At 29.2% G+C, this 27,457-nt stretch overlaps 1 protein-coding gene across 14 annotated transcripts in view; it reads left to right on the forward strand.

The window, feature by feature from the left end:
* Nucleotides 1-27,457, forward strand: part of LOC111675082 (probable serine/threonine-protein kinase DDB_G0282963) — a 70,273-nt gene that overhangs the window by 17,158 nt on the left and 25,658 nt on the right. For 11 of the 14 annotated variants that reach the window (XM_046953208.1, XM_046953219.1, XM_046953215.1 and 8 more), the window contains exons 2-10: nt 9,532-10,652; nt 16,648-16,996; nt 17,148-17,414; nt 19,115-19,379; nt 19,482-20,152; nt 20,211-20,338; nt 20,404-20,665; nt 20,734-21,454; nt 21,522-21,677. In XM_046953208.1, the coding sequence (XP_046809164.1) occupies nt 9,618-10,652; nt 16,648-16,996; nt 17,148-17,414; nt 19,115-19,379; nt 19,482-20,152; nt 20,211-20,338; nt 20,404-20,665; nt 20,734-21,454; nt 21,522-21,677 (3,854 nt within the window). In that variant the 5' untranslated portion in view covers nt 9,532-9,617. Of the gene's footprint in view, nt 1-7,992; nt 8,012-9,531; nt 10,653-13,347; nt 13,982-16,647; nt 16,997-17,147; nt 17,415-19,114; nt 19,380-19,481; nt 20,153-20,210; nt 20,339-20,403; nt 20,666-20,733; nt 21,455-21,521; nt 21,678-27,457 lie in introns of those variants that run through there. The other 3 variants (XM_046953209.1, XM_046953220.1, XM_046953214.1) reach the window with 3 other exon arrangements.

The following is a 27,457-nucleotide window of genomic DNA, read 5'->3' on the forward strand; positions in this document are numbered from 1 at the left end:
GATTCAATAATGCGTATGACCATCGCCACCCTGCTCGGTAGGTTAGAATATTTGTATTTGTAATTGTATTGTAATGAACAAATAACAGAAATAACCGTACAAACACACATTTATTTACAATATTTACATTGAATCTAAGGTTTTATCTGTGTTATATCTCTCAAGCTATATCCTAACCTAAGATTTTAAACAAATCTATATGACAAATACTCTTTGTTTTACTTACTAAATTATTCTGAGTTTATAGTTACTTTAAAAATATAGTCTTAGATCATATTTCAAAATCTACAGATGGGACTTTAAAAATTTATAAATAAAGTTGTCTTCAAAATGGATCAATGAAAAACCTTTAAAATAACGATAGTAGATTCAAAAACTTCTTAGTTCTTATTAGATTGAAAAACATTACAAATGTAAGAAATTGTAGACGGGTGAGGCGGATCATATAATACCCTACACCTGTTACAAAAATAGAATGTGATTTAGTTTTCGCAATAAACGCCCGTATTTATAAACGTTTAATAAATTTATTGATTGTTTATTGTACCAATTTTGTAAGAAAAATGTGCGTAATAGACCTAAAACAACCTATTGCTATCTTTATGAATACGCGGGAAAGTATTTAAGATAAATTGTACCTTGCCTCAAATATACTTAAAGGCTTTGCAGCTTTTTGTAGAGATTAAAGTTTATTAAACATAATTAAAAACTTAAAATCCATATTCGGCTGGTTCAGTTGCATGGGGCCTACGTAAAATAATGGATCGATGTTAACCATTTTCAATAGGCTTCGTCTTTTGTACCATAAAAGATCATGTGCCAAATTTCATTGAATTATCTGACCTATTCGGGGGCTATTTAAAGTAATGGACTGTTCTTAACCATCTTAATATTCATAATTGCTTCATAATTGTATTTTGATTACAAAGTTTACATGGAAGGACGGACAGACAGACGGACGGACAAGAAGAACAGACTGACGGACATAGCTAAATCGACTTAGAAAATGATTCTAAACCGATTGCACATTGATTACAAATGTGCTTATATGACTTTTCCTGATTCAAATCCAGCTTTAGAGTAATTTTCTAAGTTTATTAGTCTATTCTGTTACTTCATGCCCCATTAACAATCAATCTATCCGAAATAGGGTTAGAAATACTAACTAATGTGTGAAAAAAAACATTACCTTTAAAATTAATTACCAAATTTTAAATATTTTTTTAATGGGTACCTAAGTATAACTCCAAATTGCAATTATCAATTTCCGTCAACATTTAATGACAAAATATATTTAAGAACAATTTTTTGTAATTCTTACTTAAGTTCCACTGCTCCTGCCGGCAGCTTATGGGCATTATTTTATATTTACTTCTAAAAACCATTAAATAGAAGTGGCTTAAATTTAACAAAATGGAAATTGCAAATAAAAACCCATTACGACTATTATGTGGAGTTTTGAAAGGAAAACAAAAACGCCAAATTAAACCCTACAACTTTATTAAGGCTTACAAAAGCCTAAAATATATATTTCTGTTTGTTCGAAAAAAACCACATTAAATTTGGGTACTTTTCTAAAGAAAAAAAAAAACTGGCAAAGGTTTGTAAGTGTGAATCGTTTCTTATTCAAATAATCACGTTAGCGTATTGTTTCTTTGTGTTAAATAACAATTTAATATTTTTTTTTTTCGTTGGTAAATACTTTTGATAGCAAATTCTCTAATGGTACATTATATACATAATCATAAACATATAATCATTATTCATATGCATGTGGGGGTGACCACTTTTTAAATAAAATTAAATTGTCTATAGCAATAGCATTTTCATTTTGTAATTTTAAATTTTCTTAAGAATTTGTGAGTGTATTAGGAATGATTTAAGCGAAAATATAAATGTGTGTTTTTTCTTTTGTTACAAATAATGTTCGAAAATATTTTTTTGAAAATAAAATGTTTTCCAGTTATTAGGGTGGCTATGTTCCTGGAACCCAATTAGCAGACAAAACTAATTTGACTTTTTTAAGTGATGAAAATTATATTCATATATAGTTGCATTTCGAATTTTGTTTATATCGGAAGTAAAAATAAGGGTTTCACGTTTTGTAGCTATGAACGGATTTAAACGGATTATTTACAATATTTAACTGGGTAAAAATTCAAATGAATATTTGCATGAGAGAGGTCGTTATTCCGTTTAATCTTTAGAATTTGAGCTTATATATTACGGTCATCATATTCCCTAGACAATATCAACAATTAATATATTTACATTAGGGTGGTACCCTATAAATTTTGAACTAATTCATGCATTTAATTGCCAAATTACTCCCTACTACTTTTGTGGGGAGGGTATATTTGGTTTGAGCTGATGTTTGTAACGCACAATAATATTGATCTTATACCCACTAATCGACTAAGAATAATTTTCTTAGTCGATTTAAACCTTGTAGTCATACTACAGGTCGCAATTTTGAAGAACGAAATTTGCTACGTGATCTTCTTAAATTTTAGCGAAATTAAACATAATGATTTAATTATATTATGATTAAATAAAACTACAACATTTTTATAAAATTTAAGAAATAGTATAATATTATTCACGAATTATTTTCATAAAAAAATGAAAATTCATGTGGAGAATAATTTTGAACTAAAATTAGAAAATTTATTTTAAAATGAACAAAAATGTTTGAATAAATTAATATTATAATATAATATTATTCAAAATTCCGTTTTTTCAATTTATGTAAATTAATTTTTTCAAGAATATTTTGCATAATACTAAAATATTTCGTACAATTTCGTATATATTACGAAAGAATTTCGTGGTGCGAAACAACGAACGATTCGTAAAATGTACGTCATTTTTCGTATATATTAGGCATATATTTTGCCGTAAAACCAGGTTACATACTAGCCTTAATGACCCTCATGAATTTTATAATTATAGAGCCTCATTTGACCTTAACCCCTATAACAGGCCCCTTAAAAATTTGACTTAAATGTCCACAATTTTATTTAACAAAAAATAGGTTAAGAATATCTGAAGCAAGGTACAATTCAACATAGATGCTTTATTATAAAAACTATATTATATTTTATTTTTGTAACAGTTGTATGGTATTATGGAGTTGGCCTTGTCCAACTATTATTTATTACTTGCTCTTGTCTTTGAGCTGGAAAGCATATTTTGTATCAATTGCAAAGGTAATTTATACGATATTAATTTTAATGACTTAATTCAATACCTTAAAATATTCTAGCAGCGGAAAATAGGCTTGAAATCCATTTTGGATTCATCGCCCTAACATGAGATCTATGGCTCTTATTTAAACAGTTCCATATCCATATATTGTAATATTTGTGTTTGACCTGATTTTAGATAAATTGCAAAGGTAATTTTAAGGACTAAAGCACCTTTGTTATTTCCGTATAGGGAGCCGAATTTTCCACCAAATTTCTAGTGTATCGTCTTTTTCAATTTGAGTAACGGGATCTGTAGATCCCTGCTTAGCTTCAGATGGAACCATAAGGTCCTGTTCTGATTTGTTGTTATTACATAAATTTTGATTTTCATCCGAAAATGTAATTAAAAATTTGGTATAAAATGGACTTAGGTTGTACCACAGTCCGAAGGCCACCGGACTGTATCGTAGTTACTTCATCCTAAACAGAGCCTCCCAGTTTTCTACATATATACTTACATATGTATATAAATATTTATATATAAACATTACAACTTGTATTTTGTTTTTATATCTATAGTCCTGTATATCCATTACGTTAAATAAAAGAAAAGTCATAAAACCTAATTGAAAAGTCATCAACATTTATGTTTTCTACATACATACCTATAAAGAAAATATATATGTATGTATATTTTTGTTATTTTTTGCATCACAGCACTCACTTAAACTGACAAACATAATACCCAAAGGATTTTTGTTGATATATATATTTTGTTTTTTGCTTTTACTCCCTCACATACATACTACATTGTGACTAACTGCAAATAATTGTATGTATACGCTTGCTTATATCTACAAACTTTCAAACCTACATTTGAACATACATACATATGTACATGTGAGCTTGTACTTACTTCAATACTTGGTAGATATTTGTACGCTTTTACGCTTACATGCTTCAATGAAGAAAGTAAAATTGAAGTGTACGCCTTTGGCACCAAATAAGTAAACAACCACTACCATCGTCATTTTTATAACCAATGCAAAAGTATGTATGGATATATCCACATACTGTAATGTCCCAGCAGTTCGGGCGGACAGTGATGAACTACATATTTAACATACCTATTAGGGTTACGAAGACAAAAAGACAAAAAGCTTAAGTTTATTTTTTTAAATATCAACTTACAAAGGCGACACAATTATCTTCACAAAGAGTACATCCATTACGGAAGACGAATTACAGCCAACCAATTGATTAAACGTTAGTGGAAATCAATGTCTTTTAGTATTCATTAAATCTTTGTAGAACTGCTGGGTAATGTGTAAAAAGGTTGTGTTTATGTGTGTTGAGTGTGTCCTTTTATGCCTTTCAGACTGTTGCTGTGTAAACACATTTACTTGTATAGAATACAAGAACAAAACAAAGAAACAAACTAAAAGGAAAAGATACAAAAAATATGATTCTAAAGCTTAAAGAATGTAAAATTATTGACACCAACATCACACATTCGAAGACATAAATATAATGGCATTTACAAATGTGAATAGCAGCTCATAAATATCATTTCAATTTTTTCAATACATACTTTTTTATACTAACACTCAGTCTATATAAATATTTCGACATATATTGGGTGGTGTTAAGATGGTGATTTTAAAATGTCACTTCCGTAAGCAGTGTAATTTTTGTTAACGACCTACTCTAATTCATTTTTGGTATACCTTTTCGATCATAGTTACACTACGGCAGATTTATCGTTAATACAATATTTCGAATGTGCGCAAATCTTTAAAAAAGGAAATTAAACCGTGGCACTAACCGGCACTTAGAGATAATAAAGTTATGCTTGTTAATTACAGATACTTACCAAATAGTAAAATATCAACTTTACGTTCAGTATTCTAAAAATTTGATATTTACTAAAACATCAATATGATCCACCTTAATATATAATTTTTTATTATAGACCGCAACACCATTAAACCAAAGACACAAAAAATGTATTTATATGCACATACATAAGAACATTCCAAGAAGTAAAAGAAAATGTCCTCTTATACCTAAGACAAAGCTTCGTGTACACACAAACACATAATCGTTGGAGTATAATACAATACCAACATATATACATATGTACATAAAGCAAACAGTGTATTACAAACAACAATTTAACTCTTTTTTCAGTTCCTTCCATCATACGTACTTTGTGTTTATGTATATTTTTGTTTTTCTTACGATTTTCACTTTTTATAAGTCCATGTGATTACTATTTCTACATAGGTACATGTAATTTGTGTAAAGTTTTATACAATATTTTTTCAACTGCTACATCAGGAGCTTTACAACGACAACTACAAATGCATTGTTATCTGTTAAGTTCCTGGTACATGCTTCTTAAATACTGATAAAAATCTTGATTTTTTGTCAATTTCATATCTTTTTTGATAGAGTATGTGTTTTGGTGTGAAAGGTTATTTTCTTTTCCTTCAATTATACGTTGGCACGATTAGTGAGATTTGTTTTGTCCCTTTACGCACTGATGAAATGTACTTATGTAAACATATATGTACATATGTATGTACTTGTCTCCTATTTCTTTAGACTAGACTATAGACTAGACTATAGACTAGACTATAGACTAGACTATAGACTAGACTATAGACTAGACTATAGACTAGACTATAGACTAGACTATAGACTAGACTATAGACTAGACTATAGACTAGACTATAGACTAGACTATAGACTAGACTATAGACTAGACTATAGACTAGACTATAGACTAGACTATAGACTAGACTATAGACTAGACTATAGACTAGACTATAGACTAGACTATAGACTAGACTATAGACTAGACTATAGACTAGACTATAGACTAGACTATAGACTAGACTATAGACTAGACTATAGACTAGACTATAGACTAGACTATAGACTAGACTATAGACTAGACTATAGACTAGACTATAGACTAGACTATAGACTAGACTATAGACTAGACTATAGACTAGACTATAGACTAGACTATAGACTAGACTATAGACTAGACTATAGACTAGACTATAGACTAGACTATAGACTAGACTATAGACTAGACTATAGACTAGACTATAGACTAGACTATAGACTAGACTATAGACTAGACTATAGACTAGACTATAGACTAGACTATAGACTAGACTATAGACTAGACTATAGACTAGACTATAGACTAGACTATAGACTAGACTATAGACTAGACTATATGCTAGACTATAGGCTAGACTATAGACTAGACTATAGACTGCTAAACTATAGACTAGACTATAGACTAGACTATAGGCTAGACTATAGACTAGACTATAGGCTAGACTATAGACTAGACTTTAGGCTAGACTATAGACTAGACTATAGGCTAGACTATAGACTAGACTATAGGCTAGACTATAGACTAGACTATAGGCTAGACTATAGGGTAGACTATAGACTAGACTTAGGCTAGACTATAGACTAGACTATAGAATAGACTATAGAAGAGACTATAGAATAGATTATAGAATAGACTATGGACTACACTTTAGACTAGACTATATACTTGACTATAGACTAGACTATAGACTAGAATATAAAATTCTAGTCTATAGTCTAAAATACATACTTGAATATAGAATAGACTATAAAATAGGCCATAGACAGCTTAGAAATTAATTTGAAAATTTTTATAAAATAATTGGAAGCGATACAACAACAAATAATGAGTTGTGTTAAATAACTTCAATAATTTGAAACCAATAGATTTTAATGATGTCATTGATCAATACTCTAACATTTATATGGAATTGTTTTATTTCAATTTTTTAGAAAAAAAAAAAAAAAACAAAAACATTCTATTCGAATTACATTATTTCGCTTTATGTTTTCCTCCTTGGGTAAGTATGTAACATGGTATAACTTCGGGGTATTTATATTAGGACAGCAATGATTTCCCAGGTTGTCATCAGTAGAATACAGTCGAGAAAATTACTAAACAATTTTCTTTTACAAATTTAAGTATGTCTTATACGAATAACATAACAAACATAAATATGTTTAATAAGGTGGCTGCTGTAAAAATATATCCTTTAACCCATATATATTTGTACTCTTCTATAAACATAAACATAAATAAAATGTTGAACAAATATTTTTCTGGACCACATTAATGAAGAAGGTATTTTATTTATGTTTTTATATTGATATATCAGGAAAAAAGAAAAAATTACTAGCGATTGTTTGAGAAGGACAATTAGGATTTTCATTTTTACATTAAATTTCAAAAGAGTCTCAGTTTTTAACTAGAAATATTTATATCTGAAAATAGAAATAAAACAGGAAATTGTAATTCAAAATTTTCAACATATTTTTAGTAACTTAAAAAAGATTCTAACATTATTATATCTAATTTTCGATAAAAAAAAAAAAAATTAGATATTTTTGTGCATTAAAAAAAATTTTAAATCATCAGGATTTTTCTACTTTTCAATATTGTCTAAAAAAATTTAATTAAAGCCACAGAAAAATCTAACAATTTCCATAAATGTATCCATATTTTATTCCTTATATTCATCTGTATATTATTTAAAAAATTATATTATATTTATTTTTATTTATCTAAAGAACTCTAATGTAGATATAGTTCTACTATTAATATGTTGACCACTTAACTGAAACTGATATTAACTACTATGTTTTTCTTATTTTTCTTTACAGAATTTGGTCAATAAATTAAAAATATCTCATTGGGAATAACAAGCCAAAATAATTTTACTCTTTTCAAATTTTACATTTATAAGCATGTGGGTAAAATTGAAAATTGAAGAATTTCAAGTATTTGGCAAATAACAATAAACCAATACTTAATACAAACTGCAATTCCAATAATATCTGTGTGTGTGTGTGTGCAAGTTCACACAGATATATGTATATTTTTCTTATCAATTTACCACAACAAGTAACCGCCACATAAGCAAACAACAACTTGAAACTATAAAATACATCCACTGATACACATTTATTTAGTTGCATGTATCGGAGTTTTTTTCTTATTTTTATGTTGCAAAGGCGCCAATATTGAAATTCAAGACATTAAAATTGAATGCATATACAAAAAATACAGAACAAGAAAATATTTAAACAATACTTGTACAATCTTAAAAGAAATAACATTTTCATTTTTACTTAGTTTGGATTTTTATTATTATTTAGTTTTTTTTTTCATTTCGTTATTTTGTTCATTTTTTTGGTAGTTCAGCAAATACTCAACAAAAACGATTTCTATATTACTTGGCAGTTTATAAGAATGTATGTATATGTGTGTTTTTAAAATGTGTGTGATATCATCTAATGAAACAATTGTTTATTAGTCACTGAAAAACCTTTTAGTCTGAACCACACAAGAATTGTAACAGCAAAACAAAAACAATAAAATATTTCGAGAGCACCGATGCAAGCAGATAAGAGTATGTACATACATATGTATATATATATACATATATCAATGTACAGTGGTATATTTTTGAAAACTTAGTAATAGCGTACAAACGCCCCTACTAACAAATATAGTCTAGTCTATAGTCTAGTCTATAGTCTACTATATAGTCTAGTCTACAGTCTAGTCTACAGTCTAGTCTATAGTCTAGTCTATAATCTTGTCTATAGTCTAGTCTATAGTCTAGTCTATAGTCAAGTCTATAATCTAGTCTATAGTCTAGTCTATAGTCTAGTCTATAGTCTAGTGTATAGTCTAGTGTATAGTCTAGTCTATAGTCTAGTTTATAGTCTAGTCTATAGTCTAGTGTATAGTCTAGTCTATAGTCTAGTCTATAGTCTAGTCTATAGTCTAGTCTATAATCTAGTCTATAGTCTAGTCTATAGTCTAGTCTATAGTCTAGTCTAGTCTATAGTCTAGTCTATAGTCTAGTCTATAGTCTAGTCTATAGTCTAGTCTATAGTCTAGTCTATAGTCTAGTCAATAGTCTAGTCTATAGTCTAGTCTGTAGTCTAGTCTATAGTCTATAGCCTAGTCTATAGTTTAGTCTATAGTCTAGTTTATAGTCTAGTTTTTAGTCTGGACTATAATCTCGATTTTAGCCTAATTCTATAGTGTAATATTTAGTATTGTCTGATCTATAGTTTAGTCTGTACCACTGTGTAACATTACGTTTAAACTCAAATCAGTTCATAAGCAAACAAGTGAATAAAAGTTGATTGCAATTTTGAGACAAAAGCATTCATCCATATATACACATACTACATATGTACATTCCCTTCAAAATTGTCTTTATATGTATCTTTAAACTTACCTTTTAACTTGCAGGGCGACACCTTTAACATTACCATTAGTTTTGTCCGTATTGAAATAGAATAGTGGAGTTGAGCACATCATAATAAAGAGCAGAATCTATGGGCAAGTGTATATCGAAAAATCCTACAAGTTTAACGATTGCATTATCTGAAAAAGATTTGGCAACAGCCAGCCATATTTTAAGTAAATTCACAGAAAGTTCCGAGTATGTTGCACTTAAGGATGAGCATAGGAATCAATTATGCGAGTACTATGCTGTCAAGAGTACACCAAATGGTGGCGACATTGTTGTCATCAGTAACACAAGTAGTAGTAGTAGTTGTAATGCCAGCCAAAAGACGGAGCAACCACAACAAGAACATCAGCAGCAAGAGCAACAAAGGTGGCAGTATCAAGAGTTGCTACAGCAGCAGCAGGAACAAAATTCTAAAGACGACTTTACCAAAGAAGAAAACACTTGTTTACATTCATTGGACCATTGGACAGTTACAAAAAGTATACAAAAGCAGCAGATTGTTAACAATGATGACAAGAGCAATGATGCAGTTGATGATGTACACCACAACACAAACAACAACAATAAGTGCAACAAAAAAGATAACAATGATTATGGTGACGTCGTTGAGTCTATGCTAGTTTATAATAACGACCATGCTGATGACGATGAGTATATCTCCGAGGATAACGATAATTATGATGATGAAGACAAATATGTAACCATTATTAAATGTTCAACGTCTTGTAGTGATAATAATAACAACAGCAGCAACAACAATAACGATAATGGAGATACTACTCAAGAAAATATCATCTATGCTGATATAAATCTTGCCAATTGTAATAACATTTGTAATAATACAAACATTAGTTGCAATAATGCGAATAAAATGGATAATAATTATTATGCTGAAATACCTCCCTACCTGGCACAACTGCTTTTGTATCAGCAACAACAACAACAACAGGATCATCCACCTGCTAGTCCAACCACTAAAACTGCTTCATTAATAGATTATTATCTGAACAAGAAAAAATATGCCAATAAACAACATAAAGTTAAGAAAAAATCAAAACAGTCATTAATACCTGATAAAGACGTGACGATGGATTCATATGATGATTGCCATATTAAGGTAAGAGTATTGAAGACATAACTTAAATTGTAGAAACAAAACTTTAAATTTCATAATTACCTTTTAAATTACATAAGTGCAGTGATATACTCGTAACACATATAAACATTGTTCGTAGATCTATAAAGTATATGTGTATATTCCGGTTTCTTTTTAATTTCTAAGCCAGCTTTAGACACGTTAAGACCTAAACAGGAGAAATTAGAGAGCTGAAATCTTGCACAAATATTCTTTATTGAAAAAAAAAACTAGTTATATGTACTCAAAAATATTTTTGTAAGGTGGATATAAGTAGGTCCCTAATTGCTCTATTGAGAGTACCCTTAAACATATAAATATAATTTTTAATTCTGACTTTAAAATACCATAATATTTATGAACTCCAAAATAAACAAGTGCTATAAAATGAAAATAATTTTATAAAATGTTATAATGATCTGTCTACAGTTGCCAGTACCTCTCATATAAAGCCCCTTCAGAAATGTTTAATTTTACAATTATAATGATAAAATTCGGCAAAAATAAGTTTCATATAAGCCGAAATTTCTACAAAATTTTATGAGGATTACTCTATAATTGACCCTACTTGCCATACTCATTACTGCCACAAAAATATTATTACAGCCATGAAAACTCATTTGGAACGGTTTTTATGTTTACCGCAATCTCACTACTAAGTTCTATGAAGAACGTCCGACCTCGCGCTTTTGGAATAAATAATAATAAATTAGAAAGTATTTATATAATACATTACTAATAAGACCTTATTAGACTACTTCTATGTAATCCAGGTAATATCTAGTAGTCATTAAAAGGTATGTAATTACAATAGAAAGCCATTACCCAGTTTTTGCTGGGTAAATACAAATTTTTTTCAATTATTTAAAATATATATTTTTTAATTTCCAAAAAATATTCTAGTCACTTTTTAAAAAGGTATTTTTGAAAATGTAAAATTAAGAAAGAAATACTTAACATTTATTGTTAAAATTGACTTCCTTGGTTTTTCATAATTTTGTTGGATACATCGCGTATACGTACCCAGCAAAATAAAACCAAAAGAATAACATTTAACTTCAAAAGTAGCACTAAGTGAATTTTTTTCTTTCTGCGGAAGTGATGTTTATTGACTCCAAAATAATAGAAAACTTTTTGTTAAAAAATATGGCAAAAATAAATTTTAGTAATTTTGAGCTGATTACGGCAAAAAGTTGTCGTAATTTTCAGCTCATAAAAAACATATTTAAAAAATAGTTTGGCATTTGCTTAAGTACATTTCTTAATTTTTGAAATGAATATGCCGCTTATAATACATAAATAAATAAAAGTTTCTTTGCCTCGTTTCTGTATTTTTAATAAATATTAAACAACGAATATTTAAATCTTGTGTTTTATATTAATTATAGAAGATGATCATAAATTTTTTGACAACTATTTCTCGATGCGAAAAATACATCAAATTCGAAAAGATTGCAGACAATTTTTTTAACATATCAAGAGATCAAGATTTTCAATCGCTGATAGTGAACTGAGGATCTTCTCAAAAAAATTTTATTAATTTTTTCGTGTATCGTTTAAATGGTATTCCTCCTAAAAAAGGGTCACGGGACATCCTAGTGTACTTATGTTCTAAATTATTCCGAGCTATTATGCTTAAAAATTAAAAAAGAAAAACACGAATCATGCTTGATTTAATGTTTTTGGGTTTAATATTAAAACAAATTCAATAAGTACACTTTGAAGATTTTGCTGATTTTTAATTGTGTTCTGATCTTTCTGATAGATTTATTGAAAATTGGGATCTCACAGATATCTGAAGTTTTCTGAAAACAAACTTAACACCAAACCGACTTAATATATTTAAATTATGAACAGTATAACAAACTTATACAAATATACTTAGGGTATCCCAAGATCCACTTTTTGGGAGGAATACCTCTAAAACACGAATACTGAACACGAAAGATTAAAAGCTATTTTTTGAAAGGATCCTCAGTTTTCTACCTCCTGTTCCTCGAAACACTCTAATATATACTCTTCTTACTAAGGTAGAAGGGTATAAAAATGTGAGTTTTTGGATACACCATGTATCGATCGATTATCATTTTTTTCATTATGGTAATTTAAATTAAATTTATAGTTCTCTTTTATATATATTATATAACATAAAAGAAAAAAGTACATTTCCTCCAAAAATATTAAAAAAATCCTAATATGTTTACCCTGGGACAAAAACATAATATTATTCTAAGATGCCACTTCTACAAGGCGTGAAGTCGTTATTTCTGTACAATAATAACATCTAATTTTTATTGCAAAAGCTTTCTTGGCTTTATACAACTTTGGTGGTAAAATCTGTTATTTTATATATTTTAATAGCTTTTAAAAACCTTCAATGCGTTATCGAAAGCTAAATTGAAAGTATAACTTCTAACAACAACTCTAAACGAAAAATATCCTGACAAAAAATATTTTGTAACAAACTTTCTAACGGATGTCTATAGATGTCGCCCTTAATACCAGACTTTGGGAACAAGCAACCACCAAAATTTAATGTCAACTTTTATTTTTAATTTAATTTTTCTTTATAGTGCGCATGTTTTATGGAAAATCATGCAGTCCACACAGTCAGACATTGCAGTGCTAAGAAAATCCCAGAATTTCCAGTGTCACAAACATTTTATATACAGAAGAATTAAAACGTTACGGTCGCTGTAATAAAGAAAAATTAGGAAAATATAAGTAAAATTGTGAAAAAAATCTGTGGCAAGAAAATTTAAGAAGAAAATGTTTTAATAGTAACAAATAACAAATAAAAAATAACTAAGAAATAATAAATAAAATTGCTTAAAATTTTTAATTATATGTATAGCTAAAATAATATGCAAAAGTTATTTCAAGTCAAGGACTTTTTTGTTAAGCTTTATTAAGGTGAAAAAATTAAGAAAGTGTAATGTTTAATTAATTATTATAATAAACAAAAAGCTCAATTGTTTTAGTTTTAAATGGAAGAAAATTTTAAAATTTTGTTAACCAAATTACTATTGTAAAGCTCTTTAAGAGTTAAACTTAAAAAAATATAAAAAACTAAGAAAAAACTTATAATTGTGAAAAACGGCTGCAAGGTTGAAAATTCAATATATCAAGGCCCGCCTACACAGGGGGCTACAAGAGAAATATCTACCTACAAGATGGATGAATGTGAAAACCTCGTCATCGATCTAGAAGAATACGAGGCGCTTGATATTAAGCAGCAGCATTTATTAAATGATAACGACGTTGAAATTCTTGAATTAACAGCATCACTTGACACAGAAGAAGACGAAATGGTAAATTTATTTTTCTACTCTGATTAATAATTCACATTCTCAATTTTAGTCTTATCCGGCTTAAAGGCATTTTTTCACAAAAAAAAAAAAACGCAAAAGAATACAAAAAGAACAAATAAAAGTGGAAATAATACTTATAGTACATAGTACTTGTGATTATTTGCTTGTTATAGTATACACACATCTCGTAAAGAGTTTACAATCCACATTGAGAAACCTCTTTTGGCTGCTACATTGTTTCGTGTTTTTTTGTGGATTATGTCAAGTGCAATATTTTTTAAAAATTATCCCTTAAAGTCCTATTCCAGTACCTGAAGACAAGTTGTGTTCTTGTTTTAGTGTTTGTTTTTGTTATTTTTGTTTTTATTTTCATGTTTATGCCGCTGGAGTATGAATGTGTTCCACCATATGTTTTTACCGAAACGTAAACGTGGGCTCGATTAGTCATCATTTGTTTTGGAGGATTTGGCATGTGACGCCACATTGACGATTTGTTGCAAATAAAACTCTAAGTTTAGAAACTTACTTGACTTTTTCTATTACATAGTTCTTTTGATTTTGATATAATAAATATTGTATAATAACACCAAACCAATACAACTTAAATTACATACTATAAAAGTACTTATTACGTATTTTATGCGATAACTTGGCAAATACGAAACTTAATATTGATTTCTCAAAACACACACACAATTCATTCTATATATGCAATTATTGTCCATTGACTATGGTTGACTGATTTTGTGAATGAATTCTTTTTAAATTGCTGTCAACCGTATAATATTTTAAAGCCTCTTGCGAGAATGCTAAAAACGCTGGGGTCATTGTAAATGCAACAATATTTTCATACTTTAGGCGACTAAGGTGAAGGTTATCATGTCATTTATAATATTTTTGTGTAAATTTTGGCAGTATAACTATTATACCTATAGTTTTTTCTTAGTGTTCTTTTTTATGGGTTTACATAAATTTTTTATATACATATATAGTACATGTAGATAGATAGATAGATTGATAGATAGATAGATAGATAGATAGATAGATAGATAGATAGATAGATAGATAGATAGATATATAGATAGATAGATAGATAGATAGATAGATAGATAGATAGATAGATAGATAGATAGATAGATAGATAGATAGATAGATAGATAGATAGATAGATAGAAAGATAGATAGATTAGTGATACCTCCCAGCTCTTACGAACAATACTTATTACTTAATACTTGGGTTGTCAATTATTCGCGTTAGGATTATTCGAATAAAAAATTACAATACTTTTTTTATTCGAGTAATCGACTAAATTTTAAAAATTACTCAATTATTCGAACGAATAACAAATAAAAGCTTTTATTCGAAGAATTTAATAAAATTTGTATAAAACTTGTCAAGCACCTCCAAAATCTTATGATATTGGTAAAAAACTGATTTGAGTACATTAATGCACTTGTACGTCCGTAGCCTAGTTTAATCTTAATCTATTTTAAATTTCTCAGTAGATTTCAAAGTGAAAGCTGAGGCTTTTATAACAATATAATATGTATACGATGGTTAACTTAAGTAAGTAGAGAAATATGTGTGTATCTCACAATCTTTTTAACATGTTTTATATTTGTTATTCCGTTTGTAACACATCGAAATATTGGGTCCTTATTAGATTCTGCCTGCATTCTGGCTGCATGTCAGTTGAAAACACGATAGAACGAGGTAGAGAGTTGAAATTTTGAATAAAATTTTTTTAATTTGGTATTGAAAATGGGCAATGGTCTACGGTTTAACCTAGCATCCATATAAGATTCCCTTCAGAAAATTACTATAATGCAAATAACTAGCTTAAAAAACGCGGATGACAAAGAAATTCAAAATGTACAAATTTTTAAAGAACCAAAATGTTTTGGTATAATATTATGAGGATCAGCCAATAATAGATCCTATCTCCCATATAAAGATCTCATCAGAAAACGACTTTAACGTGCATAACTTAAAACCACAAGTATAGCAACTAAATTCTACATAAACAGATTTTTAGAAACTATCTTTTTCACTTATTGCAAACATTTAAAAAAAATCCATAGCATCACTTCTAAACATTACAAAATATAAATTTTCATAAATTACAAAAAGTGGTAGAAGATTTATTTCGATGAAAAATAAAATTTTTTCCTCGATTGAACGTACAATAATATTGGTTCTTAAAGTATACAAATTTTAATAAATTTCTGAGTTAATTTAGATATGTCCGTCCGTTTGCTGGTCAACGTAAGCCAAATCAAACTGCAGGTCGCAATTTAGAAAATGAAATAAAAATCTCTTTTTAAAATTTTATGAGGATCAGTCCATGTTTCCTTTTTTTACAAAAACTTAAATTCTTTATTGTGAAAACTAAATATACATATTATAGAATATATGAAAAATCAATATAATCTTTAATATTTTTAAGAACATAAAATAAATGTATTTTACTGCTAAGTAGATACAAAATAACAAATAATGTTTGTATAAGTACATTTGGAAACTACTTTAATTACACAATTTCTAACATGCGTGGCATAAGCTATTGATGATAAAATCTTATGTTCTTAAACAAACTACTTTATTTATTTAGTTAGTCCTTAAACAACATTTATTTAATTTATCTTTTATTTTACTTTAATTTTAGGGTCAAGCCGAAAGTAAAAAGAACTCTAAGAAACAGCACAATGCAGGTGAAATCCAAACGAAGGGGACAGCGATGTCTTTCGGCTTTCGCAAAAACCTAAATACAACACCAAAAAAACTAAAGAAACTAATAAAGGGAGAGAACAGCAAACATTCCAAGAAACAGGATAAATATAATGCCAACGATAGTGATAATACGGACAAGGGTAACAGTAGTGGTGGTGGCAAGATTGCTGGCGATGGACTAAATACGGGGGATGGTAATAGTTATAGAACAGATACTGTGATAGATACAAACAATAAAATTTGCACAGACAAACTAGTCACTAGGGATGATAATGGTAATGCAGGTGAGTGTAAATGACCTAATGGGGTTTCTTTGTTATGACGTTATTTAGTTATATTTTGTGGTATTTGGTTTATTTATTTTCTATTAGTTTCTTTTTTTTTTTTGTTGTATTGTTAATTTAATAACTTGTATTATTGTTATTTTTTAACTAGATTTGCTGAACAATGTGTATTTTGAAAAAATGGGAGCAGCAGCCGCTGCGACTATACAAACAAATCAGAATACAAGTGTAGGCGCTGGTGGTGGTGTTGCTAATGTTAAGTTACCGGGCGCTGGAAGTCGTTTTGGTTTCCGTGGCACATATAGGCCCTCATCCACGGACATAACATCACGCCAACAGAGAGAATCCCATGATAATATTGAAAATAATAATTATAGCGCTAATGGAAACAACACTAAAGGTGTGCTGGTTAGCAATTGTAAGTTTGAAATAATGTGTAGATATATTAAATACGTTTGGTTTAAAAATATGCACCATTATAGGACGAGCTGTCTATTGATTGGTATTGTTTTTAACAATAAATGTAATTATGTTTTAAATAGATAGTAATTTAATTAAAATAAAATTGTATTAGTTTAATAGCAATGGTATAATGAAATTAGGTTTGAATGCTGTCAAATGTAACTTCATTAAGAGTAAGATAATTATCGTATAAAAGGTCAATAACCCTTTCGTTTATTTTATATGTACTTATAAAAAAGAAAACATACGTATTTTTTGAAATGAATTGTATCACATGAGCATCATATGGTTGCCAATGCCTAACCTTTTCGGTACATATACAGGTCAAATACATACATATTTAAGTATGTATTATAACTTATTATCATTACACAGCAAAGAGTTTTCAAACTTTGTGTCGTGAAGATTGTTCTTTTGAAATCATTGCGAGTTACTCAATTAGTAACTTCATAAGGATTTATCCTAAACGGAAATTGTTAACATAATTTTATAATTGAGCCATAACTTTTCGATCAATTATATTAATTTTTAAAAACAAAAAATTTTGGTCCAACTTTTTAACCATAATCATATGTGGGCGTTAAATTTCGTTGGAGAAAATGTCTAAAAATCCACTGAACTTCCAATTTTCCATTCGCAACGTTGTCAGAAAAAGCATTACAGACAATATTTGTACGTTTGCACTGTTATTAGAGATTTTATGCACATTTTACTGCAAACGTTGTAAGATCTAGCAACCATGTATACATAGCATAAGAATCTTACTTACTGTGTACCGAATGTCATAGCTAACTGAGTATAGCATGCCTATAATATGCGTTAAATACATTTTCTGAAGAGGGCCTTATATTGGGTGTAAGGTTTAATAATGGACTGATTCTCATAAAATTCGGTAGAGAGATTTGTGATCATAAGAAACTTATTTATGTTGAATTTTATAAATAAGGCGGACCTTATATAGGGGGAAGGTATAATCATGGACCGATCCTTATAAAATTTGGTAGATAGATTTTTGTTGTTAAGAAACTTACTTACATCGAATTTCAGCACTAAACTTGTATTATTGGGAAGTAATGGGCATTAAGTTAATTTTTTGGCGTGAACCCTATATGAAGGGCTATGTCGATTTTCATCGCTGCACTCGCATATATAAAACAGTTATGACTGTTAAATCTGTAAGGGGTCTAAGCAAAAACTTGGACCGATATTGCCCATTTTCAATACCAAACAAATCTTACCTAGAAGAAATATTTGTGAAAAATTTTAACTCTCAAGCTCCGTTTCCGTTCAAACAGTGTCATGCTTTTAGACAGACACAAGGATTAAGAATTCGTGATCAATATTTTGATGTGTTACAAACGGAATGACAAAATCAATATACTAACGTCTATTAACCACCCTCACTTTTGTAATGTAGGGCATATAAAACGAAGTGCCCAGAGTAGAAAGATACAAAATGAAAAGATACTCTCAGAAGATATTCGTTCTTTTATTTCCACTTCTAGTTATAGTTACTGTAAAAATTTTGATTTCTATAGTTATTACTCATAGTCGACCTTTAATATTTACTTTTTACCTGATATATAAACATACACACACCCTATCGTACACGATTTAATTATTAATATACACATTACTTATCTTTTCAATTTTAAGTGAAACGTCGTTCAAAGAGTGCACATGCTGGCAGAACAACATCGTCTTCAAATGAAAGCGATACCGAAACAGGCGCAGCACCCAGAAATACTCAAACAAAAACGATAACATTCAATTTAAAACAGAATAGCACTATTGAGTATGATAGACGTCAGTTCTTTGAGCAGCCGGCACTAAATACACAAACAACAACAAGTGGCAACATGAATTATCGTGCCAGCCACCATAATATGGCAACAGGCCTACTACACCACAATAATGTCATGTAAGTACTTACATTTTTTTTTAAAATAGACATACATTATTTACAATCTTAAACACTTAAAATTCAATTAAAAATATTTCTCCCCATTTCGTTTGTATGCAGAGTACGTCCAACACCCAGAGTAGCTGCAACAGCAATGGCAACAGCATATTCAAAATTCACTTTACAAACTGTTAGCTTGCCAAAGCCTGAATTTGCTGTGGCCATTAGTATTAATGCTACCACACCTACAACACCAGCCAGCAATTCGTATGTTGCAACGCAGGCATTGGGTGCGGGTACGCGTACAAGAGAACATTCATCAGGTCGTCATCCAGTTACATTGGGACAGTCATCCGTACATGGAGCTCAGCGTATGGATGCCAAACAGGCCAAACATATGACAAATAGCACAAGACGTACATTTAGTGGTAGTCGAGAAATTTCAGCAGATTCAGGCATTGCCAGCTTAGATATGGCATTGGATAGTTCCACATCTAGTGGGGCAGGATCTGTAAAACGTACATCTTCACCTAAACGTAGCCGCAGTCGTCCCAGAAATTTGCAAATGGTGATGAATGGTCGTGGTAGGTTTGAGGTGAAGGATTTAGATGACTCACTATCCAGTGAAAGTAGTTCGATTGTGGAGCCTTTAGCTTTACCTAAATTACCGGCTGAAAATCAAACGGTTCCTTTACCCTTAAGTGGTTTAATACGCTCCAATACGGTTTTAAGTAGAGAATCATACGAATTAAGGAATTCAGTTGCCAAACATAAGGAAAATTCCGCAGAGGGTGAGGTTATTAATCAAAAATTTTAAGACATTAATACAAATTTCCTATTTATTTACAGCGGATGCAAAGCCTCTACATCAGGCTATTACAAATTTGATCAGTCGACAGCCATCAGAAGAAGACAGTGAATCGGTAGATGAGGAAAAATTACATTTGGATCGGTCAGCCACTGAAAAGGGTTCGAAGGTAAATTTTAAATATTTGTGAATAGCAATTCGTTTTAAATGATGTTCTTCTTTTAATTTCTCTAGGAACGTCAGTTTAAGGATATAAATACTTGCTCCAGTAAGACATCTTCACCCGGTAGCTCGGTTATATCATCCTGGTGTAATGCGGGCGAATCATTGGCTGCAAATGATTTCAGTAATTTGAGTATCAGCAGTAGTGAAGATAGTAACAAGCAGGACAATAAATTGGAAGATAATCGCAAGGAAATTGAAAATAAATTATCGTTTGATCTAAATGATGATGATTTGATTACTTTAAATACTGATGTACCCATTAGCACAATATGTAAGTTCAAACACCTTTGATATTTTCTTTAAAAATGAACATTAATTAAATTGAATTTCTATATTTAGCCTCACTCACAGAACCTCTAGCGCTCAATATAAACGATGAAACTGATAATGCTGCAAAATTAGACACAACACTGGCTATATTTGAAACTGAGGCTGATAAGTTCGAACGTCCAAAATCATTTTGTGATACCTTAAATGAAACTAAATTCGCTGAAATGGCTTTAGAGGGTAGTACCTTCCTACTGGAAGATGAGACTTCGCCCACTGATAGTTTAGTGAGTAGTACTGAATCAGAAGAAGCGGCTTGTAAACAAAAGAAACACAAAATGAATGAAGAATTGCAAGAGAAAGATATTGATGAGATATCACCAGAATTAGATTTGGCTAGTCCTCTATCGCCTGGCACTCCCACGCATGCTTCACATTCCCTATCACTTTCCGATTGTGGTAATTTAATTGATGATGAAATCGCAGATCAGCCAGCTTTACTATTTAACCAAGACTCTCAAGATGGTGGAGCTGAGAGTGGCACTTCTCGCAGGGATAGAACTGATACACCTACACTTATGGAAAGTATGGGTTCAATGCGTGCTTCTATAAATAAATCACGTAGTGCTCTGCATCAAGCTATGGAATTAAGTTTGCGTACACCTTTATCTTTACGCAAAGCTGTTATGGAAAGAGCCGAATCTTTAGACACTCTTTCACCTTGTGAATCCATTTGTTCAGATGATCTTATGATGGATTTTGATGTTGCCAGCAGTATGGATTCTATAGATAGGTGAGTGATTTTCAAAATTATATTGCGTAAATTTGTTATTTAGCATATGTATTTTAATTAATTTAAGATCTGCTTCGATTAAGAGTCGCAGTGGTTCTGATTTGAATAATATCGATGATAATGAGTTGTTCTCTGAATTTGATCGTAAGGGCAGTGATGTTATGAGGGAATTAAATTCTATATTACGTACACGTTCTCAAAAGAGTTCTGACAAGGATATCACGTAAGTTTAAGATAAAAGAAAATTTTTTCTTTATTTTATGATGTAATAAAAAGTGGCAGATACTTTGAAGGTGAAAATAACATTTTCATAAAAATTTCAAATTCTTATGTATTTCCACATACTAAATTTCCGAGTTGGAATGTAAAATTTACGTTACTGACGATTTCGAGAATTTGCGGTTTTTACTAGCTGATTAAGACCATTTTGGATTTTTTTTAATTACGTTGTCTTATCTCTTGAAAATATGAATTTATGTGTCAACTAAATTTTCAATAAAAAGAAAAGGAAAGTGATTTCATTGATTACCTAATGAATGGTTAATGATTTCATAGTTTTAAGAAGGAAAAGAAATATCGACCAAACCAAATAAAAATTTTAATAGAGGAGGAATTATTCTATTCCATAAAATATTTTCGAGCATCAAATTTTATTCAAAAGCGAAGAAATTAGGTAACATACGAATTGAAGCCTTGGGAGACGACTTTTCAAAATGCTGCTAAATGCATTAATTTTTTAACTGACTTATTACTTGTAATGAAAAATAAATCCATTATGATAATTTGGAACTTAAAAGATCATATGTGGGGCTCTGCTAAACAGCGAAAACAACACGTAAGACAAATATCTATGGATCTAATGCTATGTCCTTTAGTTGGTGGAAAAATACTAGCATAGATGCGTAACATCTCGAAATATTCATAAGAGACAGTTTGTTATTGAAAATCGGCATAATCAGTTCACAACTTAAAAAGTTATAAGCAAAAATTTCAGACTACCGACGACGTTTTTATATAGATATAGGTACATAATTGGTTAATGCTGTCATATAAGGTCTCATCTTCCGAAAATCTCAAAACAAATTAAAAAATAAATATATTAGAATAAAATTCGTCATAAAGTTATGTATATACAAATATCGCGCTGAGATTTTTTTTTCGGATAACTTGACAAAAAAAGAACTTCTGAAGTCATTATCAGAAAGTAATATTTATGTTTTTTTTTTTTTTTTTTGAAGTTATTAGGAAGAAAAATTGTAGTATTATAGAGTACAACTAATTTGATTTAAAAAAGATTAACATAAATATATATATTACACGCATTTATCAATCAATTAAAAAATAAATTGTTTTTAATTCAAAAGAATTTCAGTACAAAAAATATTCCTTTAATTTTTAACAAACTTGTATTCTTTTCGGTTCTTTGGATATCACTTCCAAAAGGTAAGGTAAACAAATACACTTAGTGCTACTTTTGAAGTGGTGATAAAGGTTATTGTTGTAACTACGTTAACGCCTATAATCAATTACTGAATATCGATATCAATATACAATTCGCTACGTATAAAATTCGAAAAAGTATTTTTAATGTATCTATAAATCATTGAAATTTTGTTCGGATTGGCCGATAATTGGTCATATCTCCAAATAGTTCATAATTTACTACAAATAATTTCTAAATGATGCAAAATGTAAATTTTAAAAATTTTTTTAATACTTATCTAAAAAAAATAAAAGGGTTTTGATAAAAATATTAACAGGGTTTAAAATTTTAAGTAATATTATTCTCGGAGAGTTTCATTTGCTTATCACAGTAAATTTAACTTCAATTAATATTTATATAGAAAAAATAAATTTAGTTTATAAAATTTAGTTTTGCCTACATTTGTGAAGTGAAAGGCGCTAGAAAACTTTCAAATTTCCCAAATATAATTTAACAATTGTATTAACTTCTGGCAAAATTAAAACGCCTTTCTAAAAGTTTTTAAATACACTTGTTTAGAAATAAAACTTAATAAAAATTTACATTAGACAGACATTCAAAAAAGGTTCATTCTATTGTAAAAATCTGACTAAGACAAGTATAATATCATCAACATAAAGAGTATCTAGCCTACATAAAGGCAAGCGTGAAATTTTGAAAAACATATGAAGTTTTTCAAAAAAAAAAATTGTAATACATATATTTTTGTAACATATTTATTTGTTCCGAATTTCATTGCTATATGAATGTTATAAGTGAATTTCGACATTCAAGTAAACTTCTGAAGAGGACTTTGTGCCAAATTAATTGAAAAATAATTTATTTGGTCCAATTTTGTGAATTTCGTACAAAAATACTCACTTCGGCATATGAGAGTTCTAAAATACTCACTTCGGCATATGTGAGTTCTAAAAAGTATAATATTTGAATTACATTTTTCTCAGAAAATACGATCTTCGAGAATTACTTGAATTTCTATCTGTATATTGAAATACCGATTTTCTCAAGCCAGTCTAATAAACATGGATGTATGGTTGACATACTACATATATAAAACCATTAACATGCTTGGCAATTGACTGCATGGCACTAAATTGATAAACAAAAATTAAAAAAAAAAAAAAAAAAAAAAAACAACTAAAAAAGTTTAAATAAATACAATTAGCCGGCCGGCAGGCTGGATGGTTAATGACTGTAATCATAGTTGCTCGTATTTGCACTTGTACGAATTTAAGTTTTCTTTATTTTTGGAGATTTATATTAGTTCACGTATATATGCATGTATGTATTGTAATTTATCCTCAAAAAAGGAAAAAAAAAAAACACACAAATTCAATAACAAACTTTGTCTTTGTGGTTACAGTTGTAATTGTCAGACCCAAGGCAATTTTACTGCAGTCTATATACATAACATGAATGGAGTCTACTATTGATTGTCTTGTCTGTTGTATTTTTGGAAGTTTTTTAAATGCAAAAAAAAATCAAAAAAAAAAAAAAAAGTAAAAAATTTGGTGAAAGGTCAGTGCTGTTACATGTTTAGTTTAGTTTGTATCTGTGGTAACCCAATATTTTATTTTCCTTTTTTGTCAGCAGTTTTTTCATCAGTGATTTAAATTTATTTTTTGTTTTTGTGGTTTTCTTATAATTGATTATTTTTTTTCTTTGGCTTTTTGTATATTTTTTTTTGGTTATAAATGAATTTATTTATAACCATTTTTGTGGAATTCGTTTTTATTTTATTATGTGGGAAGTTTTGTAAAGTAATTGTGAGAAATTGTTGGAAAGGTTATAGTGGAATGACATGAAAAAATAGTTTTTACCTTTTTTTATTATTTTTCTTTAGTTAAGGTATTTTATTTTTTGGTAAAAGTAAATTAAGTATTGGTTATTTAGTTTTCAACGAAATTATAATGAGGGTAATGAATAGTTTATGAACTTATTATTAGATGATTGTATATAAGGCATCAACAACAATAGCTGTAATTAAAGCGGGGTTGTGAAGTGTTTATATGTATAACATGAATAATTTTTTAGTTTCTTTTGAAATAGTTTTCAGAGGATGACACCTGATGGTATTATGTCTAAAATGAAGTGTACTCTGAATGAGGAAATGTAAGTTTTGCGAAACTTTAAAATTTTTAATTACTGGTAGGGAACAGGAAAAATACTCTTGCCGATATTTGATGGAATCGAAATTAGGAAAAGAGGTTGTTGTTTTAAAGGTAAAATCAATATTCGATATAAATTCGGTCCCTAATGACAACACAATTCATCGCAGACCAGAACCATTCATATACTTACCTAAATTAAAATATTGGATGAAGAAGTTGCTGCTATGATTGTTACTCTGCTATGATTGTTACGACAACATTTGTGATCAGAGTACCTACTTAATAATAAGAAAATTTTGGAATTTATCAATAGTTACAGCACTATTACTTGCATATCTATGTAAATGTACCTCGTTAGTTGCTACATTATTTTAAATTCTAACTATGGATACCCATATACGTATATATTTCTTTTTTTTTGCAGTTTGATATTATTAAGATAATAATTGCACATAAATACATATAGAAAATGATCCGTTAAAATAGTTTAACCACTAACAAAAAATTGGCATAGTAGTATGAGTTCATGTGGTTGTCATGGTTCAGACAACAAACAATCAGATATAGACGTTTTTGTTTTATAAACATATATTTTTTGTGTTGATTTCTTACACCAGTTACAGCAAAATTCCTCTCTCTCTACAACAAAAACGTGCAAACTTTCGAACCAACTTTAAACGAGCGACAGACAAGTACATAGAATAAAGAAAAAAAAAAAATGCTACAAAAAATGTATCTGCTAAAATATGTATTAAATGTATCTAATAAGTTGAAATTTAACTCGTTATGAGGCAAGTGGTGTTTACATACTATATAGAATTAATAAAATTTTATCAAAAATTATTTTCGCAAAATTTAACTGTAATAAAATTTTGACAAATTTCTATCATGATTAAGTCAAAAGTTAACCGAAGCTTGTTATGAGATTCCAACATAGGTTAATTTAACCTCACTTTGATATTTGCTACACAGAATGTTTTTTCTTGTTTCGTTTTTTTTTTTTTTTTTTTGATACAACAAATGGGAATATACTTATATTGCAGATCTTTTTTTTCTTTTTGCTTTCCTGTGAGCTCAAACTCCAACCAACTTGGTTGTTTGACTTTATACATACATATATTTTTTGTGTCTGTTTCATATTTATTATATGTTTAAAATACAAGTGCCGCATTCTTTTCGTCATGGCAACATTTTTCTTACTGTTGTTTGGTGCTAGGATTGTTGTTTGTTGTGTGTGTCGTTAACAACAACATTCATTAACATGTTTGGTAGAGGAATCAAAAATGAAACAAGTAAGAGTGTTATATTCGACTGTAGCGAATCTGAAATCCCCAACATTAATATATAATTTCGATATTAAGCCAACTCCTGTGATTAAGATATTTTTATTCAAATCTTTTACGGACTTAATCAATACAGTTCTTTCTATGTATAAGTCCACATAGTCTTTAAATGAAATATTATTCTAAATTTCCTTTTTAGATTTTCTTAAATGTTTTGTATTTTTTTTTTTTTTTTTTGATCACAGCCAGATGGACGGACATTTTGTTTTAAGTTCGTTTTATGCGTGGCCGCTTTCACAATCAAATATTTCTGATTAAGGAAAATGTTTTCAGTCTTATCAAACAAAGATTTTATTACACCACAAACTTTTCCGATCAACAGACAGTAGGAGGAACACAACTAGATATGTTTCACCGTCTGTCAGAATACAAGATGTTTCGTACGGAACGATCAAATCATTATACAACTCAATTTTGTTTAGTCAGGCACAAAATGATAAAAACGTGGAGACTTTTGCATTCAAGTGTTTAGACGTAGTGTGACTCTAGATGATTGGGATGAAGAAGTTGGGAGAAAAAAAGGTAAACAATCACTTGGCATTGTCTGTTGTTAGGTATCAGACAAAAAAAACAGTTTTGTGTGCAGAAGTCGATGGTGAACCTGTTTATTATTTATGTTGGTATTTTACTTGTTTTCATACTTTATTTTTATTTGTTTTATAATGTTTTTTTGTTTTTTCTTTCAAATATTATTGAACATGAACAACAACGGCAAAAAACTACATTACAAAAATATTCGTTATAAATACTTACCTGTAGGTTTACTTCATTCATTCCTTAACCAAATTGAAAGCAAACAACTGGAGTTTATGTAGGGGAAATGAAATGGTAATGAAACTTGTTCATAACAAACGTTATTATTATGGCTAAAAGAGAATTTTTAATTAAAGAGAGAGAGAAAGATTTAAACAAATTGTTAATATCTAAGAGTAATGATTTTTTTAGTAATTTTTTCAACTGCATTATCGACATATCTCTTAAGTCTTTTGATAAAACAAAAATACATATAAGACTGACTTGGTGGAATGGAACAAAACAAACTAATTGTACAATGTTCTAGTTTATA

Source organism: Lucilia cuprina, chromosome 5 (assembly GCF_022045245.1).
Source record: "Lucilia cuprina isolate Lc7/37 chromosome 5, ASM2204524v1, whole genome shotgun sequence".
Taxonomy (NCBI): domain Eukaryota; kingdom Metazoa; phylum Arthropoda; class Insecta; order Diptera; family Calliphoridae; genus Lucilia; species Lucilia cuprina.